At 56.0% G+C, this 14,882-nt stretch overlaps 5 protein-coding genes across 5 annotated transcripts in view; 2 read left to right on the top strand and 3 right to left on the bottom strand.

Moving 5' to 3' along the window:
• Positions 1-3,290, bottom strand: part of VDBG_09284 (BTB domain and ankyrin repeat protein) — a gene marked incomplete at both ends in the record, with an annotated part of 4,937 nt that extends 1,647 nt beyond the window's left edge. The window contains one exon of the mRNA XM_003000743.1: positions 19-3,290. Coding sequence (XP_003000789.1) covers positions 19-3,290 — 3,272 coding nt within the window. The remainder of the gene's footprint in view (positions 1-18) is intronic.
• Positions 3,291-3,657: 367 nt separating this feature from the next.
• VDBG_09285 (BTB domain and ankyrin repeat protein) lies at positions 3,658-4,416 on the bottom strand (the record flags this gene model as incomplete). Its single annotated transcript, XM_003000744.1, has 1 exon — positions 3,658-4,416. The coding sequence occupies one exon, from the start codon at positions 4,414-4,416 to the stop codon at positions 3,658-3,660; it is 759 nt and encodes a 252-aa protein (XP_003000790.1).
• A 2,069-nt stretch (positions 4,417-6,485) lies between these two features.
• VDBG_09286 (mitochondrial 2-oxodicarboxylate carrier 1) lies at positions 6,486-7,730 on the top strand (the record flags this gene model as incomplete). Its single annotated transcript, XM_003000745.1, has 6 exons — positions 6,486-6,531; positions 6,602-6,624; positions 6,688-6,698; positions 6,766-6,795; positions 6,858-6,944; positions 7,013-7,730. 6 exons carry the CDS (start codon positions 6,486-6,488, stop codon positions 7,728-7,730), a joined length of 915 nt encoding a protein of 304 aa, XP_003000791.1.
• Positions 7,731-8,050: 320 nt separating this feature from the next.
• Positions 8,051-9,749, bottom strand: VDBG_09287 (RanGTP-binding protein; the record flags this gene model as incomplete). Its single annotated transcript, XM_003000746.1, has 3 exons — positions 8,051-8,241; positions 8,308-9,571; positions 9,624-9,749. 3 exons carry the CDS (start codon positions 9,747-9,749, stop codon positions 8,051-8,053), a joined length of 1,581 nt encoding a protein of 526 aa, XP_003000792.1.
• Positions 9,750-10,295: 546 nt separating this feature from the next.
• On the top strand, positions 10,296-12,721 carry VDBG_09288 (eukaryotic peptide chain release factor GTP-binding subunit; the record flags this gene model as incomplete). Its single annotated transcript, XM_003000747.1, has 4 exons — positions 10,296-11,418; positions 11,531-11,969; positions 12,022-12,594; positions 12,668-12,721. 4 exons carry the CDS (start codon positions 10,505-10,507, stop codon positions 12,719-12,721), a joined length of 1,980 nt encoding a protein of 659 aa, XP_003000793.1.
• Positions 12,722-14,882: the final 2,161 nt, after the last annotated feature.

The raw sequence follows: 14,882 nt of genomic DNA on the forward strand, positions 1-14,882 counted from the left end.
CGATAATGTCCTCCATACCCAACCCAAGATACGACTCGTTCTTGCGTGCCGGCGTCATGTACGACTTGGAATGTGGCACCAATGGCTTCGGCGAGTCTCGTGCTGTAGATGCCGTCGGCACGGCGGGTGAGCTGTTCCCGCGGCTCTGTCCTGAGAAACGCGTGTCTGGAGACGCGGTGCGGCCGAATCGACTTTGAGGAAGCAGTTTCAGCGGCAACGAGCGGCTTCGCCTTGGGCACAGCGGCTGGAGGGGTGGGCTTGGCCGCCGAGCTTGATGCCAGCGTATCCTTGAGTGACGCCTTGGGACCCGATTCGACAGCTTTCCATGGCGCCAATTTGTTCGCAGAAGTCTCGGGTTCCCAGGCAGCCTTAGGATGACGAGCTTCAAGTTCCTGGGCGGCTTGCACAGCAGCCTGCGCTTGCTGCTGCTTCTTCCTCTCTTTCTGGGACATCCTGGGCTGAGAAGCTCGAGGCGACGATTCCTTGGTGTTCTGCGCGGCCAAGCTTGCCGAGAGGGCCGACTTTGGTGGCGTAGCCGTCATGACCTCGCGCAGGTCTAGCTTGGAGGTCGACAGAGGTGTTGCGCCCCAGGGACTGTTCGATGCCAGAGTTTTGTCCTTGCCCGCTCCTCTTGGTGTTTTCGGAGTAAATGGCGACTGCGTTGGATCGGCTAGAGGAGATACAGAGCCCGGAGACCGTGCCGATTCGGCCATGTTCAATGAGTTGGGCTGAGGGGAGGCCTTGGTGCTCTCATCAACCCTTCCTTTGGAGAGAGAGGGTTGAGCATTGGGGAGCTTTTGTCCCGGAGACCGCAGCGGACTTGCACTGATAGGTTGTGCTTCGTCATCCATATCGAACATGAGATCAGCGTGCGAATCCTTCGGACGAAGCATAGGACTGAAAGGTTCGTTCCGATTGACCTTGGACTTGCGTCTCGTCTTTTCAATGCCCTGGATGGGGGAAATTCCTGACACATCTTCAACGCTGCCGAATCGGGTGCGGTACGGGACCGAAGTCTTTCGGTCATCTGTGGCAGCTTTAAATGCCATCTCCTTGACTCGTATGATACGCTCTTCCTCGATATCAAGCGTCAGCTCGGGATAGAGCTCATACAGTAGTCTTTCAGCCCGCCCACTACGAGCAATTGGATACCGTGCCAATTGGTTCTGGCGGACGACGTCGTCCAGTTCACTCAGCAATTCTTCGTCCAGGTTATCCAGGAAGTGATTCTCCAGCATGGTCTCCATCTGAAGGCAAACGTATTCCAGCCCAGCATCTTTGAACTCAGTGACGGAGCAGGGACTGATCTCATTCAACAGCAAGCCAATGTTCCTTGTATTGACGAAGTGTCCAATAATGTGCTGACAGATTTGCGAAAGCCTGTCCAACATCAGTTCGTTGGCGATGCTCATGACCCGCACCACAAGGTCCGAGAACTCGTCGAGATCAGAAGAGACGACATCGTTGAAGAGCTCGAGCCCCACATCGGCATAAAGGTGTCGAAGCACATATTGGAACGCTTCGGGGTCGGCGTGCTCAAGATCCACTCGAATAAGATCCTCTTCCTCAAGGACATGCTGCCGGCCTGCTAGCCACATGCCCCCTGATCGACCGTGGAACAGCCCCTCAAAGAAGGCACAGCGTTGACGAAGGAGCTGGCTGTGTACACGTACTTCGTCGTCTTCGAGCTCAACCATGGCATCAGCATCATCGAAAAACTCTACGTCTCGGATGGCGCTTTTCATATCTTGATCCAAAGATCGCTCGGTGCTCGTTTGAAGACGCACAGCAACCTCGAGTTTCGCCATGTGAAGCTTGGTGGCGAGTTTCATGAGTTCGTTCCTGATCTGGCGGTACCGAGGTGCCTGCGATGATTGGCGCGTAAAGTTCCATGCAGGAACAACAACATCGTCGTAGCAGTAAACAATAAGGTTGATGATAGAGAGAAGATCAAGCGACTGGAAGATGATCAAGGCTTTTCCTTGATGCTCTTCTATCAGTAGAGTTTCCGGCATTTCATATCGGCCATGGGCGCGATACTCAGCCAATGCGCCTCGCACGACACTGCTCCGCGCCGAGATGAGCCATCCGTGGACGGGAACCTTGATCTCGGGAGTTGTTGAGGTGCAGATGAGTACGTCGAGCCCTGAGTGCTGAGGCGATGTGAAGTGCAGGTGCTTCTCCAGGTCGGCATTGAGGTTCGAAGATTGAAGGAGCTCATAAGGAAGATTCCCCAGTCGCTCCCTCCAGATCTCAGGATCTCCCAACGTCGAGCTATTCTTATGGCCGTGAAGAGGTTCAGATGCCTGGAACCTCCTGAGCGCTGACAACGGCGATATGTTCGCCCACAATGTCTGCCCGTCGATACTGATTTGCTCTCTCATAACATCACAGTCCTTGCGAATGGCCGCAAAGGCGCCAAACGGAGAGCTTCGGACAGCGATAGCATTGGTGACGCTGGGGACTCGCTGGAACTTGTAGTCGTTGCGCTTGTTGCCTGATGGTCCTGATAGCCTGGTGTCTTTGGCCTTCATGCGTTTGATGCGGCGCCAGACGGCACCAGAATCCGTGCAGATGATGACAGAACCATGTTCGCCGACGCCAATTGACCTGGCGCCGTCTTTTCGCGCGTTCCAGATGCACTGAGGAGCTGTGAGGGCGCCCTTGATCTTCGCAGGATTCGTGGTCGAGGCCGCTTGAGGGGCTGCCTCTGCTCTTTGGTTCAGCGCAACAGTGAAAACGTCGCCTCTCGTTGTCAGGGCAGCGATAGAATCTCCTCCTGAAGTGATCGCTTTGATTGAGTTCCTCGACATGTCATACCGGCTAGACATGGACCGAGGCGTAAATTGCTGGTTCGCGAAGACATCCGGGATCGGGAATTTGACAAAGTTGTATCCGTAGCTAGTGAATACGCACACGGTGCCGTCTTCCAAGAGGATTGTCGTGGCCTTGTCGATGGCAGAAACAGCAACTATGTTAGAGGAGAATAGAGAGACTGCTACTTTTCGCGGCGCAACTTGCACTTCGAGGGATCTAGAGTCGGCGTCCATGAGCGCCAGCTGGCCCAGGTTTTTGCCCCAACAGAAAAGCGAGGTTGCCGTGTGTGCGACTGAGTGAACAGCAGAGGCAGCAACACCCAAAATAACCTCCTTCTTGAGAGGACCAAAGACTTGTCGAGGAATGACACTCATCGGCTCCCTGTCCTGCCGGGCAGGCGGTAGAGAATAACCGAGCTGAGCATTGACGTTGGATCCCCAGGTCCAGAGCTCCCCGCCGTCAGTCACAGCCATGGTGTGGTTCTGGCCCAAAGCAACCTGGGTCACCTTCTTATCGGCCAGACTACCTTGGACGGGAAGGAAGCGAAACTGCGTGTTTTCATCGCCGAGACCCAGCCTGCCGCTGCGCCCAACGCCACAAACATACATGTTGGAAACGGGATCAGTGGTAAGGGATGGCTGTATGGAACTTGGGCAAGAACAGCGTCTTGGATATAGATGGGTCGATTCTTGGTCAGGGGCGGAATCTGGTCAAGAGCCGGAGGGTCATCCCGAGAAGACGGAGAGATCGCGACGGATCATCTTTGACCATCTCGAGGTATTCGCATAAAACGTTGAGAGGTGATCGGGTCGTTTCAGGATGACTCTCTCGGAACTGCTATCATCTCGTCGCCACTCGAGCGAGAGTCTGTACTCCAACATGAGATCTCTCGCCTCTGTCGCAGCTCAAGGGCAGAGACGGACATTGCGAGGTTGTCATCGTCGTCTGAATTGAATCGCTGTCGTGGGCCTCGCCTTCGTTTTTCGAATTCCCAGGCTCCTTGATATTGCGCGTACCAATAGTAGAGTTGTACACGTCGAATGGACTGTTTCCTTCGTTGTCCTTCGTCTTGATAAGCTGGCCAACCTTCGCCACGGCATTTCCAGCAGTCTGTTCGGTCAGGATTCTCCTTTCCTTGTCGAGCAGCAGGCGAGCGATGGAGATGTTGCCGGCATACAGGGCTCTGTGGAGGGCATTCCCAGCCACTCTCAAGATCCCTGAGTGTGAAGATCGATAACTGGGTGTTCGAGTAGGGCCCTGACGTAGAGGATGGCATCGGGATCGGTGGATGACGCGGCGCGCAAAAGGAGGGTGAGGGCCGGCGTGGTCGCGACTGTTGACTTCGGCCTTTCCCAGTGCCGCTCCGGCAGAACCTCTGGCGCCGCCGAGGTTGAGACCAAAGCCAGAGGGTTTGCGGGACTTGGTAGTCTTGGGGGACGTGCCAGCAGCGTGCGAGCCGGGACTGTTCCCCCAAGAACCACTGGCCGCTACCACTGGGCTTCTGCTCGGTAACTGGGTGCTGTAACCGGCTGGTGCCAGGAGACGCCGAAACTTGTCGACATCGTGTTCCCAGTAGTGCTTCCAGAGTAGATGACTCATGGGCAGTGGTAGTGTTGGAGAAGGACTCTTCTTGCGCTTGCGATTGCACCTCGCTGTGGTTCTCGAAGGACCGCGGCGTATTTAAAGGTGCAAGAACGAGCGCTCGAAAGAGTTCCGGGGTCGTAGGAGGGCGCTTTGCAATTTTTTTTCTAGCAGATGGCGCTAGATTCGCTTGGGTCGGTTTCGACGAGAGGTTGTGATGGTGAAAAAGCTGATAGGGTTGCCACCTAAACGTCCACGAGGTTCAAGGACAGGTACCACTTCAGGGTGGGGGTGTTGGAGGGCGAGACGCGTTTAGGAGGTAGGCTGACACCGTAGAATGTAGGTCAAACAGCGAAAAGTTTGCGATGGTAGGATAGTCGGCCCGGGCAAGGTAGGCGATGTTTAGGGTTGCGGCGATGTTTTCGAGGAGATGAGAACGGGAGAGGTCGGATACACCCACATTTCTCAGAGATGCCTGTGAAGCTCTCGTCACTTGTGCGCGTCAGGAAGCCCGCAGCGCCCCGCGCCAGTGACATATACGGGACGGGGGACGCACGTATCCACCCTGCTAGCTCGCCAGCTTGAGCCCCAAAAGGGCACATGGGGCGCCGCCAGTACCTCAAGACTGCCGGGAACTTTGGTCCGCCTCTGAGCATCCTGCCAATCGACGGCCCTATGTTGAGCGTGTGCTGGAGTCGCAGGCGCACAATCCTTTGCTCCATCAGTCAACCCAAATTGCCTCCAGCCTTGACGAGAAGCGCCGAAGCCGTCGGAAACACCTGCGCATAGTATGTGTGGGAGCTGACCCGGGACTGCCGACTCGTGTTAAAGGGCATCTTGCTCATGCTGCGCCGTTCAAGTGAATTGCGCATACCTGGGTATCTCGATGCAAAGTATCAAATTGTCCCTGAAAGTTACTAGGATGCTGATATGACTCGACCGGCCTGCGTGTGCGGGTTGTTGGAGCTCCCCGCCATGCGTGCCTTGTCCATGCTTCTGGTTAATCCCGCCTTGTCCAACCACAGGGAGAAGCACGATATGCGGCCTCTCGCGTGGGCCGTCCGATGATGTGCATCGCAGCGAGCCCAACATGTGGCTTAACCTTGTTTCCTGTCGCAAACAGTCCCCACAATCTTTGAGCTCATTCCCTTGTTGGTGCCAGCCAGACGATATCTTGGGCTCTCGACTTGAGCTTCATTTCCTACGCCATGAATTGGCTCCTATTTCAAGCCATCTGACATCGTTGACTTTCCACTTATGTCTTTCGAAGGGGCCTTGACAAGTTTTCGTCTGTATAATGCCTCCTCTATGAGAGCTACGAGATAGAAGGAAAATGAAGAGGTGAATATATGAAGTCTTCATGTAGTATTTTAACTGATTGCTCAGCATACCAGCATACATGTAGGGCGTGACGCTGACTTATCTTTGGTCGTGATCCGTCATCTTCTGTGATTTTCTATGTTACTAGCCTTCAACACGAAACAACCCATTTGTTAACAGCTTCGTAGCTGGTCAAAAGCAGATGTGAAGTCGCTACGGTGCCAAGTGTCCATCTGATCTGGTCAACCGCAAAATCCGGATCACTTCGCTTCGAGCCATGCCGACGATTGTCTTCTAGCCAAGGGCGTGCGTTGGTGCGAGGAAATGATAACGTCAAACTCGAACATAGTGCCAGTTGAGGTCAACGGACCGAGAGAACATTGGGACATAGTAATTGGTGACGAAGGCATCCCCCACCGAACACGCCGCCCTCACCGAAATCCAGGTCCCCACCGAGCTTGGAGCTTGCCCACCGAGAGCTGCAACCAGGGTCGCAGCACTAGTGGCCCAGCGCGAGCACAGACCCGTGGGGTTACCGCCTAGATAAGGCCACTGCCCCATGCCGAAACAAGCCGATAAGGATCCCTCGGGACGGCTACCGTCGAAATTCCCGCTAGACATCAATCGGCCTTGCCCATTGATTTTCGCTTTCCACAACTCTAGACCACCCCCCCATCTTCGCGACAAACTTTCGGTGAGTCTCTGCCGAGAATTGACGAGGAAGTGCCAGTACCTGACGACAGAAGAGAGAAGACCCGTTCGCCACAATGTCGCAGGAAACGCCCCTCCCCTTCGTCTACCAGTTCGCCGCAGGTACGTCACCCCATGCCTTTGCCTGATGGCTCGTCGCGATGTCGGAGCTCCAGCTAATAACATGCGACAGGCGCCATTGCTGGCGTCTCGGAGGTCCGTCCCACCCAGCCGTCCAGGAAGGTGGACTCTTACTGACATGTCGACCGAAAACCATAGATTCTGATGATGTAAGTCGTCGCCATCTTGTTTGCTGTGCCGGCGTTGTGGTTTGGTCGCGTGCTCACAACAACACAGGTACCCTCTTGACGTTGTCAAGACGAGAGTGTAAGAAATCTCGCCGCCAACGTCCCCGGCCGACCGACCGCTCACACACACGTGTTTCACAGCCAGCTTCAGACCGGCGTGCCCACCGCTGGCGCTGACCACTACAATGGCATGGTCGACTGCTTCCGCAAGATCGTGCGCAACGAGGGGTACGCAAACCCCCGGTCGCTCCGCTTAATCATTCTCCCAGCTTACAGATCTTCTCCTTCCCCTTCAGCTTCTCTCGCCTCTACCGCGGCATCTCGGCTCCTATCCTCATGGAGGCTCCTAAGCGTGCGACCAAGTTCGCCGCCAACGACGAGTGGGGCAAGGTTTACCGCAAGGCGTTCGGCGCCGAGAAGATGAACCAGTCGCTCTCCATCCTCACGGGTGCCTCCGCCGGTGCTACCGAAGCCGTCGTCGTCGTTCCCTTCGAGCTCATCAAGATCCGCATGCAGGACAAGGCCTCAGCCGGCAAGTATACGGGCATGCTCGACTGCGTCTCCAAGACGGTCCGCGCCGAGGGCATCCTGGCCCTCTACAACGGTCTCGAGAGCACCATGTGGCGCCACGTCCTCTGGAACGCCGGCTACTTCGGCTGCATCTTCCAGGTGCGCCAGCTCCTCCCCGCCGCCGAGACGCAGAGCTCAAAGGTCAGGAACGACCTGCTGTCCGGCGCCGTCGGCGGTACCGTCGGCACCATCCTCAACACGCCCATGGACGTTGTCAAGTCCCGCATCCAGAACAGCCCCAAGGTCCCCGGCCAGGTGCCCAAGTACAACTGGGCGTGGCCCGCCGTCGCCACTGTCGCCAAGGAGGAGGGTTTCGGCGCCCTGTACAAGGGTTTCCTGCCCAAGGTCCTCCGGTTGGGACCTGGTGGTGGTATCCTCCTCGTCGTCTTCACGGGCGTCATGGACTTCTTCCGCGAGATGAAGCAGCCTAAGCCCCTGAAATAGAGTGCCTAGGTAGGCGTTGACCACGGAAGCAAGGGAATCGAAAAGTTTGCTTGTATATCAGCGACATGCTCACGCACGAATAGACCTCCAGAACGAAATGCACAAAAAACATAGTTAAACAAACAGCGCGCGGTGTGAGTAACTTGTGGCTCGTAGTAGAGCGGTACATATCGTCTCATTATGTTCATAACTTCGTAGGGGTGTCAGTATAGGGATCAAAGCCAATGTGCCTCCGCGCTTTATTCCGTGCCTTCTACCGATGCTCGCGATCAATTCCTGTTGTGGATGTTTCTTCCAGGAAAAAGGCTAAGACGTGTTCGTCAATTGAGAGATGCGAAGCCTTGCTGGAACTTCTTGCAAGCTCGCAATCGATGAGCATCTTCATGAGCGAGATGAATGTGTATAGCATCGAAGGGGACCGTGCTGCAAAACTCCGAGCACGTGACGCAGATGTCTGTGCAGTAGGCTCGCATGCAGTGAGATGCGGTGCGTTCAATGACAAACTTTGAAGCTGTTCAAGCATTCTATTATCGACAAGGGGGTCGTCATTTGTGGCTGGAGTTGTCGTCGCCCCTACAGTCGTTGTTGACGCTGCTTTGTTCGCTGCTCTCGTCACCAGTGTCATGGTCATCAAAATCATCTACAAATACCTCGAATGCCAACCATTCCGGATCGAGATGAGGTGGGAAAGACCAGGCACTGGGTGGCTCTTCGCAGTCAGTATCCTCAGTCTTTATACCCGAGCTCAGGATTTCCCCAATATAAAGACTTTCTTTTTGGATCTGTTGGTCGACGTCTTGTTGCAAATCTTCGCAATCGGGAGAAGCTTCTTCTGTGGAACAAGGCGACTGTACAATGGCATCGCTTGTGCTCGCTGGGGGCCGTATGGATACATCTCGCTTTAAAAGTAGAACCGGATTGTTTTCCTCGGAATCCTGGCCAATATTGAGAATGCGCCCTGTGTCAGCGTAGAAGATTTTCGATAATTGAAAGAGGGGGATCGATTCCCGAATTCCAGCGCGGGCAATGCCATCGAACGGGCAGTCTTGGACGCGGTCATCACCATGCAGACGCCCATCATCGAGGTCCTCAATAATTTCCATATGGTAGGCGTACTCGACAGGTGTGCTGGGCGGATTTGTTAGTGGTGACGAAACATGAGCACCCGCAGGACCGTATTCCGGGGGCTTTAGCTGAGGACGATACCCAACCCTGCCATCGAATACGTGGTCAAGGGGCGTACGGCACAGACGAACCCGGGCCTTGTGAAGAACTTCTTGCCATAGGGGCTTCCTGTCACCCTCTTCTATACCATATGGTTCTCGCTTTTGCGACCCGTTTCTGGACAGATCGGGTGCATAGGGCACAGTAGTCGGGGGCTCTGTAGACTGGTCGGCATGGCCCAAAAAGAGCATGTAGAGCGAGAACGTAAAACAGGGTCCGATTTGAGCCGGTCTTGTGGGGTCGTTGGCATACTGCGTGTCGCCAAAGTTGAGTAGAGTGCTAGCTTGTAGCAACCTCGAGGGCGATACACCCGGTGATAAGGTTGACGTGAGGCTCTCGCCAGACGCGGTAATAGCCATGTGTAGGAGGGGAATGTCATGGTCAATACGAGCCAAGAGGTCTTTCATGTCTGCAATGATTCGGTCAAGCTGGATAATCACCTGTTCCGGAGGGGAGGCGCATGGCGATTGTTCGATTGTGAGGGCAACTTCATCAAGTTCCTTATTGAGCGAAGAAATGGCGACATGCAGGGCTCTGGCAATAGGCACGGCAGATTCAAGGAAGGCGTTTCCTCTGCCTGACTTGAACTCAATCAGATCAATAGCTGGCGATACGACCTGATATCATCGATGATAAGCTAAAGCTCGGTAGAAGCAACCTGAATCTTACTGTTGAGTTGTCTCTGCAACCTCTTGAGGTCAGTTCGAAAGTTTTGTCATCAATCTTTTTCATGAGGCGAGAACACTGAGAGACGGCATAAGTCGATGTCAAGGCAAGACCTGAGCGCATAGCCATATTGAGGGCTTGGTAACCAAGTCGAGAGAGTAGGGCGTCCATGCTGGCCAGGTCTCATTACGAAGGGACAAGCTGTTGCAGCATGGAAGAAGTCTACGCGGCGATTATATTTCAAAACCCACCTTTGTTGTCGTCATTCATCAGCGAGGGTAGGCAGCTTTATTATTTGCAGGCAGCACGTCCAACGTCTCAGCATGGCAGGCAGAGGGTGGTGAGAAGGTGGGCTGGCGGGGTGACCCATAGCTGCCGCAGGTTAACCATGGAGGGGCAAGTACACAGTGTTGACAGCTGCATCCATCCCGCAATTTCTTACCTCTCACTGCCTCTCCATGCGGCATGATGAGACACAGGACAGTGCGTGCCCAGACTTGATGCCTCGCATACCCCGCCTGGTGGGGTCACAGGTGGTACCCGACAGACAGCAGCCAACCTCTTTGGTGGTGGTCGGGCGACCATTACCAAATTTCCTCGCAAAAACTTGACTTGAGCATTGTTACGGCCAACTCTTGCCAACGACAGCCTGACAGATATCAGCCTTGGAATCTTTCCTTTGACGCTGCTTCTGCCTTGCGAAAACACGAGCGTCGACTCAGCAATCGCTGTGACTCATCCGGTTGTCGGCTCTTCCACATTCTCTTTCGGATTACCCCTCCGCGAGTCACTCTTGACAGGCCACCCACCGCAGACCGCATCTCGGTTTAAACACGCATCAACAGATCAACACACATCAACGGAACATCACGACTACCCTCAACATGTCGAACCTCAACTCGTGGGAGGACGATCCTGCCGCCCAGCAGGACGAGAACCTCTCCCAACAGGCCCAGCAGCAGCTCAACATTAACCACCAGCCCAACCCCAATGCGGGGTCTTTCCGTCCCGGTGTCGCCAGCTTCCAGCCCGGCGCCCAGAGCTTCAACCCCGGCCAGCAATACGGTGGCTACGTGCCTCAGTACCAGCAATACTACAACCAGGGCTACGGCGGCGGCGGCTACCCTCAGTACGGAGGCGGCGCCCCTGGTCAAGGTCAGGGTCAGGGTCAGGGATACCAGCAGTACGGACAGCAGGGAGGCTACGGTGGCCAGCCCGCCTATAACCAGGGTTACGGACAGCAGCAGTATGGCCAGTACAACCAGCAGCAGCAGCAGCAGCAGCCGCAACAAGTTGCGCCGACTATTGCCAAGCGCGAGAATGCGCCAGCCGCCGCCCCTGCGGCTGCTCAGCCGACGGTCAAGAAGGAGGGCGGTGCCAAGGTTCTGAGCATCGGTGGTGAGGCCCCCAAGCCCAAGGCTAAGGTCCTCTCTATCGGCGCTACCGCTACGCCGCCTAAGGAAGCCAAGGAGGAGAAGAAGGAGCCCGCCGCTGCTGCGACCGCTGCCGCCACCGCCGCGCCAGAGGCCGGCGCCAAGGCCACCGCTGCCAAGGCCATCGAGAAGACTGGTGCGACCAGCAAGTCTGGCAAGACCTCTCCCGCCCCCTCCTCTGGCCGCTCGAGCCCTACGGCTGGTGGTCCCAAGGGTCCCGTTCGTGATGCCGATGCTGTCGCCAAGGAGCAGTCCGCCGACGTCGACGATGAGACGCTGGAGGAAGTCTACGGCAAGGAGCACGTCAACATTATCTTCATCGGCCACGTTGATGCCGGCAAGTCCACCCTGGGTGGTTCCATCCTGTACGCCACAGGCATGGTTGATGAACGAATCATTGACAAGTATAGGAAAGACGCCAGGACCTCGGTCGCGAGAGTTGGTACCTGTCGTGGGTCATGATTCTGACAGCTGAAGGATCGAGTCAATGTTAGACGGTCGATGTGGATTCGGCTTTCTTCGAGACGGAGAAGAGACGCTACAGCATCTCGATGCCCTGGTCACAAGACGTACGTTCCTCGATGATTGGCGGTGCGTCGCAGGCCGATGTCGGTATTCTCGTCATCTCTGCCGTAAGGGTGAGTACGAGACGGGCTTTGAGCGTGGTGGCCAGACGAGGGAGCACGCCATGCTGGCCAAGACGCAGGGTGTTAACAAGCTCGTCGTCGTCATCAACAAGATGGACGATCCTACCGTCGAGTGGTCTCACGAGCGTTACATTGAGTGCACAACCAAGCTCGCGCAGTTCCTGAAGGGCACGGGCTACAACCTCAAGACGGACGTCATGTTCATGCCCATTGCGGCACAGCAGACCATGGGCATCAAGACCGCGGGTGCCCAAGGAGAAGGCGCCCTGGTATGACGGCCCCTCGCTTCTCGAGTACCTCGACGGCATGAAGACGCTGGAGCGCAAGCTCAAGGCGCCCTTCATGATGCCCGTCGCGGCCAAGTACAAGGATATGGGCACCATCATCGAGGGCAAGATCGAGGCGGGCGTGGTCAAGAAGGGCATGTCCCTTGTCATGATGCCCAATAGGCAGACGGTTGAGGCTACTGCGGTGTACGGCGAGACGGAGGACGAGGTCAACATTTCGCAGTGCGGCGACCAAGTACGCCTGCGTCTCCGTGGCGCCGAGGAGGAGGACATCATGCCCGGTTTCGTGCTGTGCTCGCCCAAGCGTCTCGTACACAACGTGACGGCCTTTGAGGCGCAGATCCGCATCCTCGAGCTCAAGAGCATCCTGTCTGCCGGCTTCAACTGCGTCCTGCACGTGCACGCCGCCATTGAAGAAGTGACGTTCGCCGCGCTGCTGCACAAGCTCCAGAAGGGCACCAACAGGAAGAGCAAGCTGCCACCCTCGCACGCTAAGAAGGGTGACAGCATCATTGCACGCATGGAGGTGACCGGCGGTGCTGGCTCGGTTTGTGTGGAGAGGTTCGAGGACTACCCGCAGATGGGCCGATTCACTCTGAGAGACCAGGTACGTGACAACCCCCCCCTCCCCTCGATGTTTATCGATAGAATATTGCCTCGCATGCTTACGTACGGAACAGGGACAAACAATTGCCATTGGCAAGATCACCAAGCTGATCACCAACGACGCTTAATTGGAGGACGACATGACGTGAAACGACTTGACGAGAAAAGTCCCGGTGGCTAAGTAGGAAGGACATGCGTGTGCGGGAGGCAAGGCAGTACAAACCTAGAGAAAAGTTGAACCGAATCTACAATATGATGAAAAAAAAAAAGAAATGATGTGTGCAGAGTCGCCGTATGTCCGAGTGTCAAAACGATGGAAAATGATAGATGACGCGAGGGACACTTGCCGATGCCACCCAAGGTAGCAGCCGTGTGTGTTCTCGACCGAAAAGCCGACCGGCCCGGCCAGCTACCGTGACGGATGGTGCCGGTGCCGGCAGCATGGAGGGGATGTTGGTGTGTGTATCAGGTTGAGAGGTTCCTCAGAACCTTCAACTCCCGTGAGGGTGCAAGAGAGCAAAGACTGGACGAATTACTACAAGGTAGTGGGCGTCCCAGCCCGGCCAAGATTCCGATTGCTCACATCCGGCGGCTGGTGGCAGCTATTTTCGCCCCCTGGACAAGCACACCTGTGGGTGGAGGAAACGAATGGGTACCCCGCCACCCCGCAAGCCACGAAACTGAATTGGACCAGTTCCGGCGCATTTTCGTGCCATCAGGGCGCGAAGGGGGCGATGACGCGAGATAAGGGGAGAAGACAGAGGTCGTGACGACGAAAACAAATCGGAAGAAAGGAGTTGATGCCTCTCCCCCCCGGGCCCCCAAAACATCACGGGATAGGAACACGGGAAGGAGGTAAGGGTGTTCCTTTCCTTGCAAAGTCAGCTAAGGTACAGGCAGGGGAAGATGGGATGTGGGATTTCGGAAGATGGGTTCCAGGGCAAGGGAGACAGGGGTGTGTGTTTTTGCATCTGCGTGCGTCTGCGTCTGCGTGGTGACTGACGCTACTGCCATGACCGTTTAGTGTGTTGGGCAGCAGCCAGCAACCTGCTAGCAGCGTGCCAGCAGCAGCAAGGCGGCCGAGATGGGACGGCGACGGGCTGGTGGGCGGGATGGGGCTTTGTCTTCTTCCCTTGTCGACTCTGAAATTTTAGTTCGGACGGACGGTGCTGGTGGTGGGATGGTGCGGAGCCGAGGGGGAGGAAGCCGGGTTAGCGGAGGGGTTCGTTGGGGTCCAGCCGGGCGGTGGACGGGCAGGGCGGCCGGCAGAACGCGGGACGCTTTCTTTGGAGAATTCGGGGGGTGCTGATGTCTCAGAGGCCTTGAGAGGGGGGTTCACCATTCGAAGCGGTGGGGCTTTTGCTGTCTGGAAGAGTACATAGTATACGAAAAAGACATTCGTATGCCGTGCATTGTGCAGGACTCAGCTTCGTCAGTCTGTTGGTCTCAGGAATTCTGACACGTCTGGGTACGACGTGGACTATTTGCAAATATTGAGTCACGTTGTGGGAGAAAAAATGAAAAAATGAAAATAGAAAAGTATCACGTTGACCGTACGCTCGAGCCAAGTAGCCAGGCCGAGAACACGAAATCTCGGGAGTCACGAGAGTCACGGGGGAGTCACGGTGCTAGGGGGGTTACGTAAATTGGCATGAAGCCAGCGCCCTCACCGAGCTGACCCAGGATTGTAGACAGGGCAAGCTGGTGAGAATCTTCCCCGGCTTGGACTCTGTGGGCTGTATGGGGCTGTGTGCATCGTGCCTTTCTTTGGTCTGCGCGTCAAGCAAGGTGTCAACCCAAGGGAACGAACGAGGTCGGGTGTCTGGTTAGCGGCGGCCTAACCAGCCAGCCAGCCCCCTGCCTGCACTTCTCGTCCATGATGCCGCGGGAGGGATGGGTCGGTTGGTTGATGGCGATGGGCTCGTTCGGCCGTTGCCCATGGTATGCCGTCTCACCGTATTCCGTTTGCCGTGTGAAAAGGGGGCCAAGACACACACACGCACCACGGCTGTTCCATGTGAAAGCGCTTACCGACAAGCAAAGTTGGAGAAGGAGGGGAAAAGAATTGGAGACAGGGCAAGGACAGCGAGAAGGCCTGAGGCCGGAAGATGTCGGAAGACGAACAAGGCAAGCCGCATGAACCGCTGATTTGCTGGAGACGCTCAGCCAATGGTCAGGAGGGGATGGGTCAGAGAATGGGGCTTGGGCGGCTCTTGATGCAGGCGCGGGGCACGCGAACGTCATTTTGTCTCGTTCGGCACGGGCGTAGTGCACCGCGCCACGTCGGGT

This window comes from Verticillium alfalfae, genomic scaffold, assembly GCF_000150825.1.
Source record: "Verticillium alfalfae VaMs.102 supercont1.14 genomic scaffold, whole genome shotgun sequence".
NCBI lineage: Eukaryota > Fungi > Ascomycota > Sordariomycetes > Glomerellales > Plectosphaerellaceae > Verticillium > Verticillium alfalfae.